At 45.5% G+C, this 20,024-nt stretch overlaps 2 protein-coding genes across 4 annotated transcripts in view; both read right to left on the bottom strand.

Annotated features, from left to right (window-relative positions):
* The window catches only part of PAXIP1 (PAX interacting protein 1), a 53,390-nt gene that overhangs the window by 5,344 nt on the left and 28,022 nt on the right, over positions 1-20,024 (bottom strand). For all 3 annotated transcript variants that reach the window (XR_008998586.1, XM_057504934.1, XM_057504933.1), the window contains exons 9-16: positions 17,340-17,435; positions 15,309-15,446; positions 14,550-14,671; positions 13,928-14,112; positions 12,875-12,918; positions 10,578-10,648; positions 9,232-9,334; positions 8,021-8,189 (exon numbers count right to left, since the gene is read on the bottom strand). Coding sequence is in view for 2 of the 3 variants with exons in the window: in XM_057504934.1 (XP_057360917.1) it covers positions 8,021-8,189; positions 9,232-9,334; positions 10,578-10,648; positions 12,875-12,918; positions 13,928-14,112; positions 14,550-14,671; positions 15,309-15,446; positions 17,340-17,435 (928 nt within the window). In the remaining variant the exon portion in view is untranslated. The remainder of the gene's footprint in view (positions 1-8,020; positions 8,190-9,231; positions 9,335-10,577; positions 10,649-12,874; positions 12,919-13,927; positions 14,113-14,549; positions 14,672-15,308; positions 15,447-17,339; positions 17,436-20,024) is intronic.
* Positions 15,461-17,327, bottom strand: LOC130684329 (uncharacterized). Its single transcript, XM_057504937.1, has 2 exons — positions 16,337-17,327; positions 15,461-16,282 (listed from the first exon to the last, which is right to left on the bottom strand). The coding sequence occupies exons 1-2, from the start codon at positions 17,037-17,039 to the stop codon at positions 16,041-16,043; spliced, it is 945 nt and encodes a 314-aa protein (XP_057360920.1). The 5' UTR covers positions 17,040-17,327; the 3' UTR covers positions 15,461-16,040.

Below are 20,024 nucleotides of genomic sequence, written 5' to 3' on the forward strand. Positions count from 1 at the left end.
AGAGCTGTGGCCCGGCGGGACCCGAGCCCCTCCCCCACCCCAGCTCACCCGCTGGAGGAAGACAAACGGAGCAGGGAGGGAGTGGAAGGCTTGGGACTGATGAACACCTAGCTCCGGGGACCTGCGCTGGGAGCACAAACCTACATGTCATGGTGCTTTCATGAGACTCGCATGACTACTGGGCTGGAAAGTTAATACAGGCAGAGTTCCTGGGGAGACTGGGATTCTGGCTGCTTGTGGAAAGCAGGGATCCATATCTGGCTGCTCTGGGACAAAACCTTATACCTGTGTGCCCGGCCCACTGGCTCAGGCAGTGGAGACAGGCACAGGAGCCAGGAGGCGGGGAACAGCTCTTCCTCCCCCCAGTACCGCTCCCCTGCGACCCCCGACATTGCTTCAGGGGCTCAGCAGCTCCAGAATAGAGCTTCTGGACACCAGAGGGCGCCATATACAAACACGAAACGCCAAAGGAACCTTGTCCAGAGTAAAATCATTAATACAACTCCTGAGAAAGATTTAAATGACATGGACCTCGTGACTCTTCCTGAAAGGGAGTTCAAAATAAAAATCATTAACATACTAATGGAGGTACAGAAAGACATCCAAGAACTCAGGAATGAATTCAGGCCAGAGATCCAATCATTAAAGAACATGATGGAGGGTATTAAAAGCGGGTTGCATACAGTGGAGGAGACAATAAATGAAATAGAAACTAGAGAAGAGGAATACAAAGAAGCTGAGGCACAGAGAGAAAAAAGGATCTCTAAGAATCAAAGAATATTGAGAGAACTGTGTGACCAATCCAAACGGAACAATATTCGCATTATAGGGATACCAGAAGAAGAAGAGAGAGAGAAAGGGATGGAAAGTGTCTTGGAGGAGGTAGTTGCTGAAAACTTCCCCAATCTGGGGAAGGAGATAGTCTCTCAGGCCATGGAGATCCACAGATCCCCCTACACCAGGGACCCAAGGAAGACAACAGCAAGACACATAGTAATTAAAATGGCAAAGATCAAGGATAAGGACAAACTATTAAAAGCAGCCAGAGAGAGAAATAAGATCACATACAAAGGAAAGCCCATCAGGCTAACATCAGACTTCTCAGCAGAAACCTTACAGGCCAGAAGGGAGTGGCAGGATGTATTTAATGCCATGAAGCAGAAGGGCCTGGAATGAAGATTACTTTATCCGGCAAGATTATCATTTAAATTTGAAGGAGGGATTAAACAATTTCCAGATAAGCAAAGGCTGAGAGAATTTACCTCCCACAAACCATCTCGACAGTCTATTCTGGAAAGACTGCTATAGATGGAAGTGCTAATAAGGTTTAATAGCTGTCACCAGAGGTAATAACCACAGTAAAGAAAGTAGAACAGCTAATTACGAAGCAAATGCAAAATTAAATCAACTATCCCCAAAGTCAATCAAGGGATAGACAAAAAGTACAGAATTTCATATCTAATATATAAAGAATGAAGGAGGAGGAAAAAGGAGGAGAAATAGAAAAGAACCTTTAGATTGTGTTTGTAACAGCATACTAAGTGAGTTAAGTTAGACTCTTAGATAGTAAGGAAAGTAACCTGGAACCTTTGGTAACCACGAATCTAAAGCCTGAAATGGGAATAAGTATATACCTATGGATAATCACCCTAAATGTAAATGGACTGAATGCACCAATCAAAAGACACAGAGTCACTGAATGGATAAAAAAGCAAGACCCATCTATATGCTGCTTACAAGAGACTCACCTCAAACCTAAAGACATGCACAGACTAAAAGTCAAGGGATGGAAAAAGATATTTCATGCAAACAATAGGGAGAAAAAAGCAGGTGTTGCAGTACTAGTATCAGACAAAATAGACTTCAAAACAAAGAAAGTAACAAGAGATAAAGAAGGACATTACATAATGATAAAGGGCTCAGTGCAACAAGAGGATATAACCATTATAAATATATATGTACCCAATACAGGAGCACCAGCATATGTGAAACAAATACTAACAGAACTAAAGGAGGAAATAGAAGGCAATGCTTTCATTTTAGGAGACTTCACAACACACCACTCACTCCAAAGGACAGATCCACCGGGCAGAAAATAAGTAAGGACACAGAGGCACTGAACAACACAGTAGAGCAGATGGACCTAATAGACATCTATAGAACTCTACATCCAAAAGCAACAGGATACACATTCTTCTCAAGTGCACATGGAACATTCTCCAGAATAGACCACATACTAGGCCACAAAAAGAGCCTCAGTAAATCCCAAAAGATTGAAATCCTACCAACCAACTTTTCAGACCACAAAGGCATAAAACTAGAAATAAACTGTACAAAGAAAGCAAAAAGGCTCATAAACACATGGAGGCTTAACAACACGCTCCTACATAGTCAATGGATCAACGACCAAATTAAAATGGAAATCCAGCAATATATGGAAATAAATAACAACAACAACATAAAGCCCCAACTTCTGTGGGACACAGCGAAAGCAGTCTTAAGAGGAAAGTATATGCAATCCAGGCATATTTAAAGAAGGAAGAACAAACCCAAATGAATAGTCAAACATCACAATTATCAAAATTGGAAAAAGAAGAACAAATGAGGCCTAAGGTCAACAGAAGGAGGGACATAATAAAGATCAGAGAAGAAATAAATAAAATTGAGAAGAATAAAACAACAGCAAAAACCAATGAAACCAAGAGCTGGTTCTTTGAGAAAATAAACAAAATAGATAAGCCTCTAGCCAGACTTATTAAGAGAAAAAGAGAATCACCACACATCAACAGAATCAGAAACGAGAATGGAAACATCACGATGGACCCAACAGAAATACAAAGAATTATTAGAGAATACTATGAAAACCTATATGCTAACAAGCTGGAAAACCTAGAAGAAATGGACAACTTCCTAGAAAAATACAACCTCTCAAGACTGACCAAGGAAGAAGGAAGAAACACAAAATCTAAACAAACCAATTACCAGCAAAGAAATTGAAGCGGTAATCAAAAAACTACCCTAGAACAAAACCCCCAGGCCAGATGGATTAAGCTCGGAATTTTATCAGACATACAGGGAAGACATAATACCCATTCTCCTTATAGCTTTCCAAAAAATAGAAGGGGAGGGAATACTCCCAAACTCATTCTATGAAACCAACATCACCCTAATACCAAAACCAGGCAAAGATCCCACCAAAAAAGAAAATTACAGACCAATATCCCTGATGAACATAGATGCAAAAATACTCAACAAAATATTAGCAAACCCAATTCAAAAATACATCAAAAGGATCATATACCATGACCAAGTGGGATTCATCCCAGGGATGCGAGGATGGTACAACATCCGAAAATCCATCATCATCATCCACCACATCAACAAAAAGAAGGACAAAAACCACATGATCATCTCCATAGATGCTGAAAAAACATTCGACAAAATTCAACATCCATTCATGATAAAAACTCTCAACAGAATGGGTACAGAGTGCAGGTACCTCAACATAATAAAGGCCACATATGATAAAACCACAGCCAACATCATACTGAACAATGAAAAGCTGAAAGCTTTTCCTCTGAGATCGGGAACAAGACAGGGATGCCCACTCTCCCCACTGTTATTCAACATAGTACTGGAGGTCCTAGCCATGGCAATTAGACAAAACAAAGAAATACAAGGAATCCAATTGGTAAAAAAGAAGTTAAACTGTCACTATTTGCAGATGACATGATATTGTACATAAAAAACCCTAAAGACTCCACTCCAAAACTACTAGAACTGATATCGGAATACAGCAAAGTTGCAGGATACAACATTAACACACAGAAATCTGTGGCTTTCCTATACACTAACAATGAACTAATAGAAAGAGAAATCAGGAAAACAATTCCATTCACAATTGCAGCAAAAAGAATAAAATACGTAGGAATAAACCTTACCAAGGAAGTGAAAGACCTATACTCTGAAAACCACAAGACACTCTTAAGAGAAATTAAAGAGGACACTAACACATGGAAACTCATCCCATGCTCTTGGCTAGGAAGAATTAATATAATCAAAATGGCCATCCTGCCCAAAGCAATATACAGATATGATGCAATACCTAAATTACCAACAACATTCTTCAATGAACTAGAACAAATAGTTCAAAAATTCATATGGAAATACCAAAGACCCCGAATAGCCAAAGCAATCCTGAGAAGGAAGAATAAAGTGGGGGGGATCTCGCTCCCCAACTTCAAGCTCTACTACAAAGCCACAGTAATCAAGACAGTTTGGTGTTGGCATAAGAACAGAGCCACAGACCAGTGGAACAGAATAGAGACCCCAGATATTAACCCAAACATATATGGTCAATTAATATATGATAAAGGAGCCATGGACATACAATGGGGAAATGACAGTCTCTTCAACAGATGGTGCTGGCAAAACTGGACAGCTACATGTAAGAGAATGAAACTGGATCACTGTCTAACCCCATTCACAAAAGTAAATTCGAAATAGATCAAAGACCTGAATGTAAGTCATGAAACCATAAAACCCTTAGAAAAAAACATAGGCAAAAATCTCTTGGACATAAACATGAGCGACTTCTTCATGAACATATCTCCCCGGGCAAGGGAAACAAAAGCAAAAATGAACAAGTGGGACTACACCAAGCTGAAAAGCTTCTGTACAGCAAAGGACACCATCAATAGAACAAAAAGGTATCCTACAGTATGAGAGAACATATTCATAAATGACAGATCCGATAAAGGATTGACATCCAAAATATATAAAGAGCTCATGCACCTCAACAAACAAAAAGCAAATAATCCAATTAAAAAACGGGCAGAGGAGCTGAACAGATAGTTCTCCAAAGAAGAAATTCAGATGGGCAACAGACACATGAAAAGATGCTCCACATCGCTTGTCATCAGAGAAATGCAAATTAAAACCACAATGAGATATCACCTCACACCAGTAAGGATCACCACCATCCAAAAGACAAACAACAAATGTTGGCGAGGTTGCGGAGAAAGGGGAACCCTCCTACACTGCTGGTGGGAATGCAAATTAGTTCAACCATTGTGGAAAGCAATATGGAGGTTCCTCAAGAAGCTCAAAATAGAAATACCATTTGACCCCAGGAATTCCACTTCTAGGAATTTACCCTAAGAACGCAGCAGCTCAGTTTGAAAAAGACAGATGCACCCCTATGTTTATCGCAGCACTATTTACAATAGCCAAGAAATGGAAGCAACCTAAGTGTCCACCAGTAGATGAATGGATAAAGAAGAGGTGGTACATATACACAGTGGAATGTTATTCAGCCATAAGAAGAAAACAAATCCTACCATTTGCAACAACATGGATGGAGCTAGAGGGTATTATGCTCAGTGAAATAAGCCAGGTGGAGAAAGACAAGTATCAAATGATTTCACTCATATATGGAGTATAAGAACAAAGAAAAAATGAAGGAACAAAACAGCAGCAGACTCACAGAGCCCAAGAATGGACTAACAGTTACCAAAGGGAAAGGGACTGGGCAGGAGGGGTGGGAAGGGAGGGATAAGGGTGGGGAAAAAGAAAGGGGGGCCTTATGATTAGCATGTATAATGTTGGGGGGGGCATAGGGAGGGATGTGCAACACAGAGAAGACAAGTAGGGAGTCTACAGCATCTTACTATGCTTATGGACAGTGACTGTAATAGGGTTTGTGGGGGTGGGGGTGCTTGGTGAAGGGGAAAGTCTAGTAACCATAATGTTCTTCATGTAATTGTAGATTAATGATAAAAAATAATTTAAAAAAAGAATGAAAAAAAGAAAAACTTTTAAAATCCCAAAGCCAAACTGATTTAAAAAACCCATAAAATGCTAAGAGATGGGTAAAATAAAGAAATGAATTAGAAAGCAAAAACTCAAGGACTAATTATTACAAATAATAAAATAAGGTTAATTTTCTTCTTGAGAAATTTCAGAAATAATTCAAAAACACAAACTTTTGGCAGAACGTCTGTAAATAGATATATATATTTCAAAAAGTGGATATAAACAGACTGATTCTACGGTTTACATGATGAGGCAAAAGGCCCAGAGCAGCAACTCAGTACTGAAGAAGAGAAAGTTGGAGGCCTCACACTACCTGGGTTCAGGGCCCACTGTACAGCGGCAGGAATGCGGGGCGGCACCCACAGATCGATGGAACAGAGCAGGGAGCCCAGAAACAGATCCACGGGACACAGTCCCCTGATGTGTCAGAGGAGCAAGGCAGCACCTGGGGCAGAGAGCCTGTTCACAGCTGGACCCCCACATGGACCCAGAGACCCTGCATCCTTCACAGCATTCACTCGGTGTGGATCCGAACATGAAAGACGTGAACTAAACTCTAGGGAGAAAAGCCAGATGGCCCCCACAACACGGAAGGCACGATCCCCGGAGGAGAACCGCCGCTCAGTGAACCAGATTACAATTAACTTCTGCTCCGTGAAAGAGTGTCAAGAGGATGATGTGACAAGCCACAGACTAGGAGGAAATATTTGCAAAAAACCATCTGATAAAGGACTGTTATCTAAAACATACAAAGAATGCTTAAAACAACAATAAGAAACAAGCCAATTAAAAAATGGGCAAAGGAGCTGAGCACACATCGTCCAAGAAGATACACAGATGGAAATAAGCATATGAAGATGTTAACATCATATGTCATTAGGGAATTGCAAATTAAAACAAAACTCAGATACCACAACCCAACTATTATAATGGTGAAAATTTTAAATACTGACACCAAAATGCTGGCAAGGAGGTGGAGCAATAGGAACTCTCATTCTTTGCTGGTGGGAATGCAAAATGATCCAGCTAATTTGGAAGACAGTTTGATGGTTTCTTATAAAACGGAACTTTCTCTTACCGTATGATCCAACAGTCGTGCTCCCTGATATTTAAGCCAAGGAGCTGAAAACACCTCCACACAAAAGCTGCACACAGACGATTAGAGCAGCTTTACTCACAGCTGCCAAAACTTAGAAGCAACCAAGATGCCCTCCAGCAGAGGAGCAGCAGCTCCACAGTGAGATATTACTCAGGACTAAAAAGAAATGAACTATGAAGCCATGAAAAGACATGGAGGGAGCTTAAGTACATGTTACTGAGTGATAGGCAGGGAGGGGGGCACACAGCTGACACAATGTGAGAAGAGCAGAGGGCGGCAGGAAGCTGGCGTGGGCCCTGAAGCAGTTCTTTGACGATAAGGGAGTTAGTTAAGTTTCTGCACCACTGTGGTTGGGGCATAAAGGTCAAACTCAAGAACCAGCTCATTCGCAGGCCAAGGGCCTCTTCTCTGCCATGCACATAAGGGCCAGGTGAGGGCTGAGGATGCAGGTGCAGGGCCGCAGGGGGCTGGGAGCACCTGCACACAGGGGAGCACCATGGCTGCGCACACACACAGGGGCGCAAACCTGTCCTGGCTGCAATGGCTTCTGTGAGGAAAAGATCTTTCAGGGTTTATATTCACTCTAGACTGAGCCAGGTCCTAAAAACACTTAGGTGCACTGACTAATCTAAGAGCAAACCAGTCCTTCCTGCGCTATCACTGAGGGTGACTGCTAACAGGAGTTACTTCTGCTGCCCTGGAGGAGGGAGCTGGCAAGGGAGCCATCTCTCCCTCCGTGACCCTGGCGGCATCAGGACGTGCACGGACACGGCTGTCTCCCCCCTTCACCTGACAGTGGCTGCAAGGGCTGCATGCTATAGCCAGGTTCCAAAATAGATAACACTAGTCAGGGAACAGCAAGGCAGGACACAGAGCTGTTCCCTGAATACTGTCCAAGTTACCAAAAGCTTTGTATTTCACGTTAAAATGCAAAGTGTCAAGCAAATGACTCAGTGAGACATGGAATAAACTTAGGAATTTAAATGGATAATTATCAAATAGTTAAAAATAAAAGCTAGACGTTTGTTAAAATGAAAAAGGAGTTAAATCCAAAAATCTTTTAAGTTTATCTGGCATCCTAACCAAGGCACTGGTGCTGACACTTACCAATAAACTTCTGGCATTTGAAACACTCTTCCAGCCACTCGGGCGTCACGATATGCTTCACCACCGACACAGCCGTCAGGAACTTCACTGTGCGTGTCACCTTGCTGGCGATGAGGTGTGTGCATTTCTGCGCAGACTCAGCAACCTCGCCTCCAAGAATGTAGAGCTTCTGCAGGTGATGAGCACAGACGGGAGGTGAGAGCCATGTCTACAGAGCCGCACAAGCGGCACGGCGAACGCGGCCTAAGACATGAACAGTCTCGGTCATAGAAAACGGCACAGCTGCCAAGCAAAGCAACCAAAGCCACACGGTGCAGGGGGGAAGTGAGAAAGCGATCTGCAGTCATGTTTCTGCAACCCCTTCCTCACAAATCAGGATCAAAATATGAATTCTCCATCAGACACCAGCTGCATATTCTGTAAACAAATAAAAAATGCCCTGAGAACAATGCAGTTCGTGTCATGATTAAATATGCCAGACTTTCTAAGCTGAAACAGAGATAAGGGAGGCACATTAACACATGGTCTCTATTCAAAAATCGAGGGCATACAATTTGACTGAGAAGGCAGGGCCACAAAAAAATTATCTCTTAATAACTACTCTCACTTTAAAAGTAAAAAATTATACTAAACTTATAATAGTAGCATTTATAATCATTTCTTTTCCATACAGAAAAAAAAACCAACAGGAAACAACTACAAGTAAAACGGGAACCCAACGCGATACAGGTCACTTACACCCTCGCTGACCGCAACGAAGACCCCGGGCCCCACAAGCCCGCGCTGCTACTTCAGAAAGTGTTAAAATTTAGCTCCACTTCCCATCTAACTGCGCAAGTGAACTTCCCTTGGGCCCACCCCACCTGGAGAACTGATCCTGAGCAGACGGCGGGTTCGGCCGGAGGCGCCCCAGGAGCGGAAAGGACAAACGTGCGCGGCCCCACAGCGGCTCCAGGTGCGCCCAGCGGAGCCGCCAGCTGCTGCCTAGAGGGCAGGCATCCGACCGCCACGGCAGCACGGACGCGGGGAGGCTCGAGCACAGGGCTGCTTGTTACTGTGAAAATGACTGCTGGCACTTCATCCCCACACACCATAAAAACTGTAAGATATCCTTGGTTAAATGTCGGTCAAATAAACTGCAAGCCTGAAGTACTTATATACAGAAACAGATGCTGCTGAAAATCCTCACACGAGGTGGAATGGAACTTCACCTTAATGTACTGTTGAACTTGGACAGGCTCAAATCCAGTGAAAAGCACAAAAGGGGTCAATTCTGGTGTTAACTTCTTAGTGGGAGGTGGTACATCTTCAATTCTACAAAGTAAACACATACAAAACAATGATTTTATTAGTTACTTATAAATGTTCTTAGGAAAACAAGGGATTTTAATGGCTTCAAAAAGCGTGACAGCTTTCAGAGTGTGTGCGCTTCTTAAAGGGAAGATGCGCGAGGGCCCTACCCCCGGCCCTTGTCCAGTTACAGCCCTCCCCAGAGGTTCCGGCTTCCTTAGAGCCGGAGCCCCCGCTGCATCCTCATCAGCAAACCGCTCCCCATAACATTTTCAAGAAGTCGGCCGACACTGACATCCTCTCCACCTCGCAGGCTCTGCTGACCTGACCGGTTGGGACATGCTGGCCCCCCATCCCCAAGAGCCGTAGGAGGCAGAATGCCCAGGGCTCCCACCCTCTCAGCTCCCACCCTGTCCATCCCTGCCCTACTCACACCACGGGGTAAAAAGCCATCTGACTCAAGCGCACATTTCAGCTAAGCCTCTCGGCCTCTCGTGTTTTCAAATCCTGTTCATAACTTGTATTTAACTGAGACAGTCCAGGAAAAACTTTTTTAAAGTTTATTTGTGGCATTTTGAAGATAGTCTTAGAAAACATAAACCACTAATTAGGATTTTACTAAAAATGTCAATGCTTGGTAGGTTGTGCGGCCATGGAGATGAAGGAGGGAGGGACGAGCAGAAGAGAGACCGGCAGCCACGCAGACCCAGGCGCCACACTGAGTTCTCCGTGCAGACTGGGAACACAGCTTCCCGTGCCACGGATAGAGACAAGCCCTCGGTTTGCTCCCGCACCTGCCTTACTGATCACACAACGGGCAGGACGCCCCCCTGGCCAGCACTGGTCGCCATGCTTTCAGCAGAGGGGCCAGGAAGGGGGACAGGCCAGGCCACAGAGCCCCCTGCTACAGGACGGGCTCTCCCAGGAGCAGAGGACAGAGCCCAAGGACGCACGTCTGGAGGGCTTCCAGTCGCTTACGCCATCCCCTGGCAGCAGCTTGTGTCTTACACAACGAGGGCTTGGGGAAGATTTTACTTAAAAACAGTAATCGGCTGTTTTACCAATAAAGAAGAAATGAAAAATACTGACCTACTCACTGTCTATCTCCAGCAGTAAAATGGACATATCACAATGAGCTCATAAAGCAGCAAGTAAATCCTTTCAAATCCTAGTTACTTGAAATTTTTCAGAAACATTCCAATTGTCACCGTTTTCTAAAACAGACCTGTAAGAGCTAAGCAGCCACAGAAAAGGTGATTACCCCTACCTCGCTCTCTTGGAAGAAGGCTGGATGTTGGTAACTTCATTCTGTTTTAGTTTGGGAGGTAGTCTTACACCCTGTAATTAAAAGATTATTTACTTTGATCAATCTTCCAAGTAATACCATAGCTTCCAAGACATTTATGTGTCAAATATAAAATTATCTCATCATATGTGAAACCCATGCTTCCCACATCGAAACTCGCATTTGCCCAGAAGGAGCCCAAGCAGGGGCGGCCCTCCGCCAGCCTCGCACCGTCTCCAGCTGCTCTGCACCCCCATCCATGGGGCGCCACAGGGTCCCTGAGGGCATCGCCTTCTCTCCCCCCAGCTCATGGCACAGAGGGGGTCCTCCACCCGCAGCTTTTCAGGACAGCTGTAGTTTCAAATATTTGTTCTTGTCTCCCAATTTGGAATTTGGAAAACATACTCATTGCAATTACATTACTCAACAGAAATTTCCCCTACATTTCACAAAAGACGACACATGACAATCAGACCAGCAGCTGGGAAGAGCGAGACAAGGTTCCGACGGCCACATGGTGTCCCTGACGGGCGAATGCCGAACCGGCAAGAGGGGGCGAGGCTGCTCTCGCTGTGACGTGGGCTGCCAGCCAGCTCCTTCATATCTTAACACTGAGCTTCTTCGCGACACACACTGTACTTACTTATGTTTCACTATTTGAAGTAGTATTTCTCCATCTTACTAACTTACTTTAACTAAAACTTGTGTTTCCTAAATATTGCTGCTGTATCAAGACAATCAAAATAAACATAAGCATATCTACAATAAACATCTGAACTCCACTGGCCCTTTCAGACATGGAGACTCAAGCTTTATAATAATTTGCAGGAAGGTTTTAGATGTTTTCTCATCACTGCCTTTAGAAGGAAACAGCCCCTAAACTCTGTTTCCAGCAGCCGTACCTAAATCTCCAAATTACCACTCATTGGGAGCAATGACAGAAACAAATCGTAGGAGGGTAAACTGGCCTCCTTGTCTCTACGTTTTATTTACTGATACAAAGCTGCAGGGGAAATGGACACCTGGAGCTCTAACATCATTTCAGAAAACAAGCCACGCAGCCTGGGAGGGGAAAGACTCTGATGCCCACCTTCTCAGCTTGACCTTAACAGCCACCATAAAATTTCTTTCATCCAAATGAATTCAGAGAGTATTTGCTTTTGCCGGTGTGTCAAGGCTACTCATGTTTTATTAGAATCAAATTACTAGTTTAAGCAAAAAAAGCAAAACAAAAACTTATGTGGCCACATTATAATTAGCATGAAGAAAGCAGGCGGCAGCCTATAGGCTGCCTGAAGGACTCCAGATGATTATCAGCCGTTTCCAGGTTAGATTTGGAAATAGTAGGCCAGACCACTAATAATCAGAACCTAGGCTTAGGTGTTACTTGGTAATTCTGACAACATTCTCCTCAGCTGTTTACGGGAGGACAAACCCCAAATTACCTCTGTAACTGAGGGGGATGTGGTGAAAAACAATGGGCACATGGCATAAGTCCATTATTTAAAAATACAGGTTTATGATATGGTAACACATACATAAACCTAAGTCCTTAAACCATATTGCTACCAAGCAACAACAAATCCTGCCATTTTCACAGTGACAGGCAGTCAGACAGCGACAATGAACAGCAGAGAAATTCTACAGTGAAAAGTCACTGAAATTTAATGTGGAAAAGCAGCCAGTTGGAAGAAACAATTAACATCTACCCATCAAACTGGATGGTCGTGCATGCAGATGGCCCCCACTGAGAAGGCACCATACGGGTTTCCTAACGACCGCCCACTGGCGTTCAACCTTCCAGAGCGGCCATCCTGGGAGTACTGTGTTAGCAGCCTCAACCAACGTGGCGTGACCCCACCTGGGACATGTAACCCCGTGTGCCCACCACGAGGTCAGGGCCCCCACATTCTCACCCGCAGCCTACAGGGTGTCACAGGTCTGGGCTCCCAAGGCTACTCTGGGTTCTTGCCCCTCTAACCCCACAGAAACAGGAAGTGGTCTGCCTGTGTTCCGTCCTCCAATCCCATAAGATCCCACAGTTCTCTGATGCAAAGAATGCTGCTACTCACACATATAAATATGAATGACTGGCAGTCCACCGAGTAAGAGAACAAAGCAGCCCTAGTGTATCCTAACATTTTATGACAGGTGAGATGCTATAACCTCCAGTTTGTTATGTTGACAAATCATAAAAGAGTTTCCAATTCGTAAATGCAAATATATCTTTACTGCATTTTTATAATAATAGCCAAAGTATGGTTATTAACTTGACATACCATCAACAACTCTGCTGACACTTTTAATGGAACTCTCCAAGCATCTAAAGAGAAAAATACGTTATTTGTACAATGACACATTGTTTACATACAAAAGCCTGTTTTTAAAAGCCTTTCTGGGGCTAAGGCTAGACACCTAGGTGGCTTAGCTGACACTTAGTAATGCTACATGTAAAGGACTCTACTTAGGGTGAAGGGCAAAGAGGGGCAGCAAGAGCTGCCTGGCAGGGGCTCAAGGGTTCCGTGGCTGCACACCTTCCATGTAAGCAGCAGGAAGGAACACAGCAGCCACACAGTCAACTGGGCCTGAGCCAGGCCCCCTCCAGCTGTGTGTGCCCAGGTAACCATTTCTGGGAGCCACGCAGTCCAGCCCTGGCAAAGCACTTATGCTGCAAGGGGCCCACACCTCGTCGGGAGGGCAAAGCATGCCTCCCACGCGTGGCTGTGCCTCAGGGGCTGGTAGTTAGTCTCCATCACGGTTTCAGAGCTGAAGCCATCTCAACAGGTAGGTCACAGGGAAGCAGACTGTGGCTCAAAATGAAGAGCTTTTATGCTCAAAACCATCCCAAATGGAACTCAATGGGCTTCTCTAACAGACAGCATATTGAAGCAGTCTGGATCGCCCTTTTTTGGGTAACATTCAATTCAGTATGTGCAGTTAAGTGTGTTAATACATGCAAGACAGGACGGTGACGCCTCCAGCAGTTCTGAGCAGCTGAAAGGGGGAGAGATGAGAGTGACACCCCTACCTCTGTGACAGTGGGGCAATCGAGGGCAAGTGACAAGAACTGGACTCTGACCTAGAGGAGGATGGGGGGCGCTTTGTGGGGGTGGCCCTTTGAGGGACAGGCTACTGGCTTGAGGGCCAAGACAGAGAGAGGCTCTGGGAGACAGCGAGCCAAACCCTGGCCAGAGCGGGGAAGGAAGGAAGAGCGTGCAGAGGAAACAGGACGTGAATTAGAAACCGACTCAGTGGCTGGGATAAACAAAAGGCAGGGAACCCACGTCTGGTAACTTCACCAGCAAAACTGAGACCTGTGAGGCTCCACTTACCCAGAAGATTCGAAACGAGATGCTGGGTGGGGGCAAACGGGTCCTGCAGGCTGAAGGCGGTGTAGCGGCTGCACTGGATCAGCCGCAGGGCCTCAAAGTTCCCCAGCAGGATGTCACCCAGCCACTGGGCGTTCACACACGGTATCCGCCACTCTTTGGCTTTTTCATACTTTAAACCAGTGGGTCTTTTTTGGTTTTGTTTTTTAAGGAGAAAGCAGATTTATTAAATATTACAGTTATCTACTGTCCAAATACATATTTATTTTCAACAGAAGCCAATAAAAACACCCTCTTGGGACAGACAGGGCAGGGCTATCTCAGCCCAGCTATGAGACCCCCGTGGCAATTTAATTTTACTTCACGGCTCACACTGGATCACTGGTCATCTGCTAGTCCTTATTCCTGCTCCCCAACCTAATTCAAATCCCACTAAGTCATGTAACACCGCTCAAACGCTGCAGAGCTCTCTCGGCTAACATCGGGAAGGTCACTGCCACTCCTTCAACAGCCTGGTTTTCAGGTTCCCATCACACAGCGGTGATACACTAGGAAATATGGGACTGTTGAAACAGTCACTATGCTGTATGTAAATGGAACTAAAGATGGTGTCAGAACTGCTTACTCTTTACAGATGAGCACTGTGTTGTTGCGGCATAAGTAGCCTGTGTACTTGGCACCTGCCAGGTAAGCCATTAGCTTTAGGTCATCTCTGTCACTGTTGACAAATCCAGTCACAGAAATAATCTAAGGAAAACAAGAGCAAGTAAGGTCAAGACACAAAGACAATGGAGCCCACACACCCTCTTCTCCTCTTAGCTGTTTTTACACACACACAGACCCTTTCATTCTTTCCTTGGCAGCAGGGAGATACCTGCTGGTACCATTACTATGAACGTCAAAACCAGCATGATGCTAATAGTCAAATGGTACACATGCGCTCATCACGGGAGGAAGAAAAAGGAGCGTGAGAAACCAAATGGGAAGTCTTTTTCATGTTAATACAACATTCTTCAGATCCCTTTGACAAAGCGATTTTATTAAGCATATAAATCTCAGTCTTTCATTCTCCCTACAGTCCCAATTTTGAGACTGCTTGTGTGGGACAGTCTACGAGCTATAGATAAAGCTCTGTCCAATGGTGGCTGCTTCTGCTGCAAGATACCTGATTTATTTTAGGATTTCAAACAGTATTGAAGATCTTGGAGAACCAGTTACATCTACTATGTGCAGGAAACTATTCCTGGGGAGTAAAGGCAGTACGTTTACTCTGCTCGGGCACCTGTGAACCAGGCTGGCCAAGGCACTCAGAAGATGTCACTCAGAGGCCGATAAACGACATAGGAAGTCAGCAAGTGATGGCCCAAGGAATGATCTGCCTTACGTGCTGAGAACACGGCTTTCCTCCTGGGGGGAATGCCACCGGGAAATGAAGGGCTCGATGAGGCGGCACCATTTTCTTCTTCTTCAAGACGGTATTTAACCAGTGTGCTGTGATACATCTCTTCCTTTCTCTAATCGCCTACCAAACAGAAAGTTACAAGTTTGTTGCTGTGGGGTATTTTTTTAGCTGTGGGATGAAATACAAAATTGTAAGGCTGTATAACTACAGTACCACCTTTATCGGAACCCCTACCAGAATTTCAGGACACTTCACATTCAGTTTTCTTAAGTAACAAACTACAAGAGCCTAGCAAGTTAATTTTAGCACAAGGTGAAAATATTACTATCTACATATGAACAAGGGCCTGCAACAGGGGATAAAAGGAAACACATTTTATAACAACTTCAAACACAACTTTAATCATGAAATAATGTTTATGATCATCAAAATGAAATTCCCCCATTAAAAATAGAGGGCCCCACATACCACAAGTAATGAAAAAATATAATCGCCCACCTAAAATAGACCATAGAAAAAAACCTCACAAGTATTTCTACATTTTCAGTTGAAAAGTAGATCCAATAAATGGCCATACTCTTTGAGGAGTTCCTTGGAGGTCATTTATCAATACACACTAACTTCATTCTGTCTACAAATAAGAATATTTTTAAGAAAAGAGAGAAAGATCTTCAGGAGAGAGATGAGGCAGCATGAAGGGATGGCGTGTGCCCGTCAGGTCTTCCAGCTCTCACGGTGTTGCCCAGCAGTGGGAATCCTGCCACTATGCCCAGCAGGGGAAATCCTGCCTCCAAGCCCAACAGTGGGAAACCCTGTCACTGCACCCTGCAGGAAATCCTGCCTGCCTCCACACCCAGTGTGGGGTGGGGGTGGAATCCTGCGTCTGCGCCCAGCAGGGGGGAATCCTGCCTGCCTCCGTGCCCAGAGCAGGGGTGGGGGAAATCCTGCCTCCGTGCCTAGCAGTGGGAAATCCTGCCACCATGCCCAGGTGTGGAATCCTGCCTCCACACCCAGCAGTCGGGAAATCCTGCCTCTAAGCCCAGCAGTGGGAAATCCTGCCCGCCTCCATGCCCAACAGGGAAGAAATCCTGACACCAAGCCCAGCAGTGGGAAATCCTGCCCACCTCCATGCCCAACAGGGAAGAAATCCTGATACCAAGCCCAGCAGTGGGAAATCCTGCCCGCCTCCATGCCCAACAGGAAAGAAATCCTGACACCAAGCCCGGTAGTGGGGACTCCTGCCTGCCTCCGTGCCCAGCAGGGGGGAATCATGCCTGCCTCTGAGCCCAGCAGTGGGAAATCCTGCCTGCCTCCATGCCCAACCAGGGGGTGGGGGCAAATCCTGCCTCCGTGCCCAGGAGTGGGTAATCCTGCCACTACGCCTAGCGGTGGGGAATCCTGCCTGCCTCCACACCCAGCAATGGGAAATACTGTCTGCCTCCACACCCAGCAAGAGGAACCCTGCCTCCGCACCCAGCAGTGGGAAATCCTGCCTGCCTCCATGTCCAGCAGGGGGGAAATCCTGCCTGCCTCCGGCCCAACCAGGGGGTGGGGGGCAATCCTGCCACTGTACCCAGCAGTGGGGAATCCTACCACCATGCCCAGGTGGGGAATCCTGCCTCCGCACCCAGCAGTGGGAAATCCTGCCACTGTGCGCAGCGGGAGGGAATCCTGCCTGCCTCCGTGCCCAGCAGTGGGAAATCCTGCCATCATGTTCAGGTGGGGAATCCTGCCTCCACACCCACTCCATCAGTACTGCTCAGCTGGAGTGGAAGGACTGCCTGCCTTTTGCTTACCACCACCTGTAATCTCACTCCCTTTCTCAGGCTCAATGACACAAAAGCCTGGTGTCCACAAACGTATGTATCCCACCAAAGGTCTAAAGTAAGAAGAGATTTCCCTATTTTTAGCAGCAGAGAGGTCCTTTCCAAACACAGTAATCACGAGAATCCTAAGATGGTCCATAACAAGGGCTGGATTTGGTGGCAGGCCTGGGGGAGGTCCTGCACTCACCTGTGCATACATGCCGCTAACCTGGCTCTCACAGAGGAGGTGTGTGCAGCGACTGGAGAGCACGGGATCCACAGCACCGCCATGTGCCTGGATGATCTAGACACACACAAGGCCCAGAGTCCCAATTGGCTTTGTGTACTTTGGACAACAGAGCAGAATTACAATTTCAAGCAAGACAGCTATTAAAGGAATCCATCACATATTTATATTTATAATTTTCCCTGAAGTCCATAGCAATTATATTTAAGGATTTTTCCACCCAGTAGTATGAAATGAAAATGAACTCCAGCACTCATTTAATTTGAATTTCCGGAGGGAAAGAGAATATGGAATACTCTCTAAAACGGGGCTTCTCAACCTGCACTATGGACATTTCAGAGCAGCTTATTCTGAGCTGCAGATGGCAGTCCTGTGCCCTGGAGGGCATCCACAGAGTCCCTGACCTCTACCCACCAGAGACCATAGTACCCCAGCTGTGATACTGCCAAACACTGCCTGGGGACAGAATCACCACTGTTAAAAACCATTATACTAAAAGAGAAAATTGAAGTAGTGAACACCGAAATTTATTTTTTAAAACAAATTCAGTTTTTTGGGTGTGGGAACTGTTCTGTGCCTGATCATGGTGGTTACATTTGTATATTTGTCAAATTCCAATAGTGCATTCAACAAAATATCCAAAACTATGTATGCCAAAAAGGGAAAATTTTACGGTATGTTAAATAAAGGCCTGCCCTACAAAATGATTCTGCTTTACTTTTATATTTTTATTTTATTACAGCAATTCATAAATGCTTTAATAAGCTTATGACAAAAAGAGCAATTTCTCATCCTTTTTTCCATCCCCCAAGCAATCTTGTTCAGCTCTTCAGCTGCTTCTTCAATATTTACTAACACAGTCCCCGATACGTTTTATACTCTCGTGTTCCGAGAGACTATCTACTGACCTCCTACATGGGACACAGCCCCACCCGGCCTTCCTAGCTTGGCTCTGTGGCCAGTAGGCCCAGCCTAGTCTCTGGGGTTTACTACAGTGTAGTTCAGCCCTGGCTGGTGAGGTGGGTCCACCAGAACCACGCGCCTCTCTTGCACGATCCTGCTCTCCTCTCCAAGGCTGATACTGCCTTATTCGCCTCCCGTCTTGTTTCTTATGTGCTTTCACTATTACATTCCCAGATTCTTCAAAGAAGGGTAATGTGGTGTTTTAAAAATATGTCCACAAACTCTCAGACACCCCTTCCTCCAGGCATTAGAGCTTGAGTCTCCAAGCCTTGGGCATGGACTGGACTTCCTGACCCTCTTCTCACCAACAGAACATGGTGGCTCTGACAGCGAGTGACTTCCCAAAGTTGTAAGAGAAACTGGGATTCCCTCCAACCCTGCCTCAGGCCCTGCACGTGGGGGATGCCAGCACCATGCATCCCTGCTGGCAGCCCGCCAGACAGGCTCCAACCCCAGCCTTGCCCAGATGGGGCAGCCCAGCTGCCAGCCACCCAGCCACTGCTAAGCCTCCCCAGGCTTCTAACCCACAAGGAAACTGAGACAACCATATTTGCTGTATGAAGTCCCTTAGTTTTGGGTAAGTTTGTTATACAGCAACAGAGAACTAACTAAAACAGTGCCCCTCTCTTTCCCCATTAAGGCAGATCTAGTCATCGGCAGCACCGTTTCTGCTCTCCTGGGGCTATCTTCCTGCCTGTTCTGGCCAGCTACTCTCTTGCTGCTCACGTCTGTCTGCAGTTTCTCTTTGCCCTCGTCCCCTCCATCTCTGCACCAGAGCCCCGTTCTTGGCCACCTCACCTTCCTCCGTTGGCAGTGTCTTCCAAGAATGAGCACGTGGAAAGTACTTTTTTTGGACTGGAAGTCGGTTAATCTTCATTCCAGTGTCACTTAATTGACAAGGTGGATGTTATTCTAGGTTGGAAATTTCTTTTCCTCAGAATTTTGAAGACACAGCTCAACTGTCTTCTAGCCCCTCCTGACACCCTCCCAATTCCTAATCTCTAAACCTTGCTGCTGAGCTTTGCATGATTCCCCACTTGTACACTCTGAACTTAAACAAGGCTGTCTCACCACGCTTTTCAATCTGGGAAATGTGTCCTTCAGTTCTAAGCTACTTAAAATTTTCATGCGATTATTTAATGTTGGACCTCTTGGACTCATCCTTTAACTTACAAAAAAAAAGTCTTTTATATTTTTGAATTATGTCCTATTTTTTAAAGGAGAGTTTCTTAACATTGTCTTCTAAGACCTCCATGATTTAAAAAAAATTCCTGCTGTTGTGATTCTCAAACAGATCTCTCCCTCTCCCCCCACTGACCACTGTCCAGTTCAGGCAGCTGACATCTCTGGCCAACAACACAGCCATCAACCTGTCCCCCTTAATTCAACATTTCACAATGTAAAATGTACACCTCCCTTTTTCTATATGCTTTAAAGGCTCCATGGAGAGAATGCCAATTTTCACAAAAGGGCGTATAAGGCAGGTCTTAGAAGGCCTGACCTGGCCTCTGTGCCCTGACCTCTCTGCCTCTTGGACATCCTTGAGGGGCATGTGCTTTCCACAAGTCCGGACTGCTCCCTGGGACGTCCTCCTCTGGTTCTTACTCCTCGTCCTGTAAGACTGAATCCAGGAAGCCCGACCTCCAGGAGACTTCCTAGGGCGCCTACTCCCCTTGCCGGACA

The sequence above is a fragment of the Manis pentadactyla genome, chromosome 7 (assembly GCF_030020395.1).
Source record: "Manis pentadactyla isolate mManPen7 chromosome 7, mManPen7.hap1, whole genome shotgun sequence".
In the NCBI taxonomy this organism is placed as follows: Eukaryota; Metazoa; Chordata; class Mammalia; order Pholidota; family Manidae; genus Manis; species Manis pentadactyla.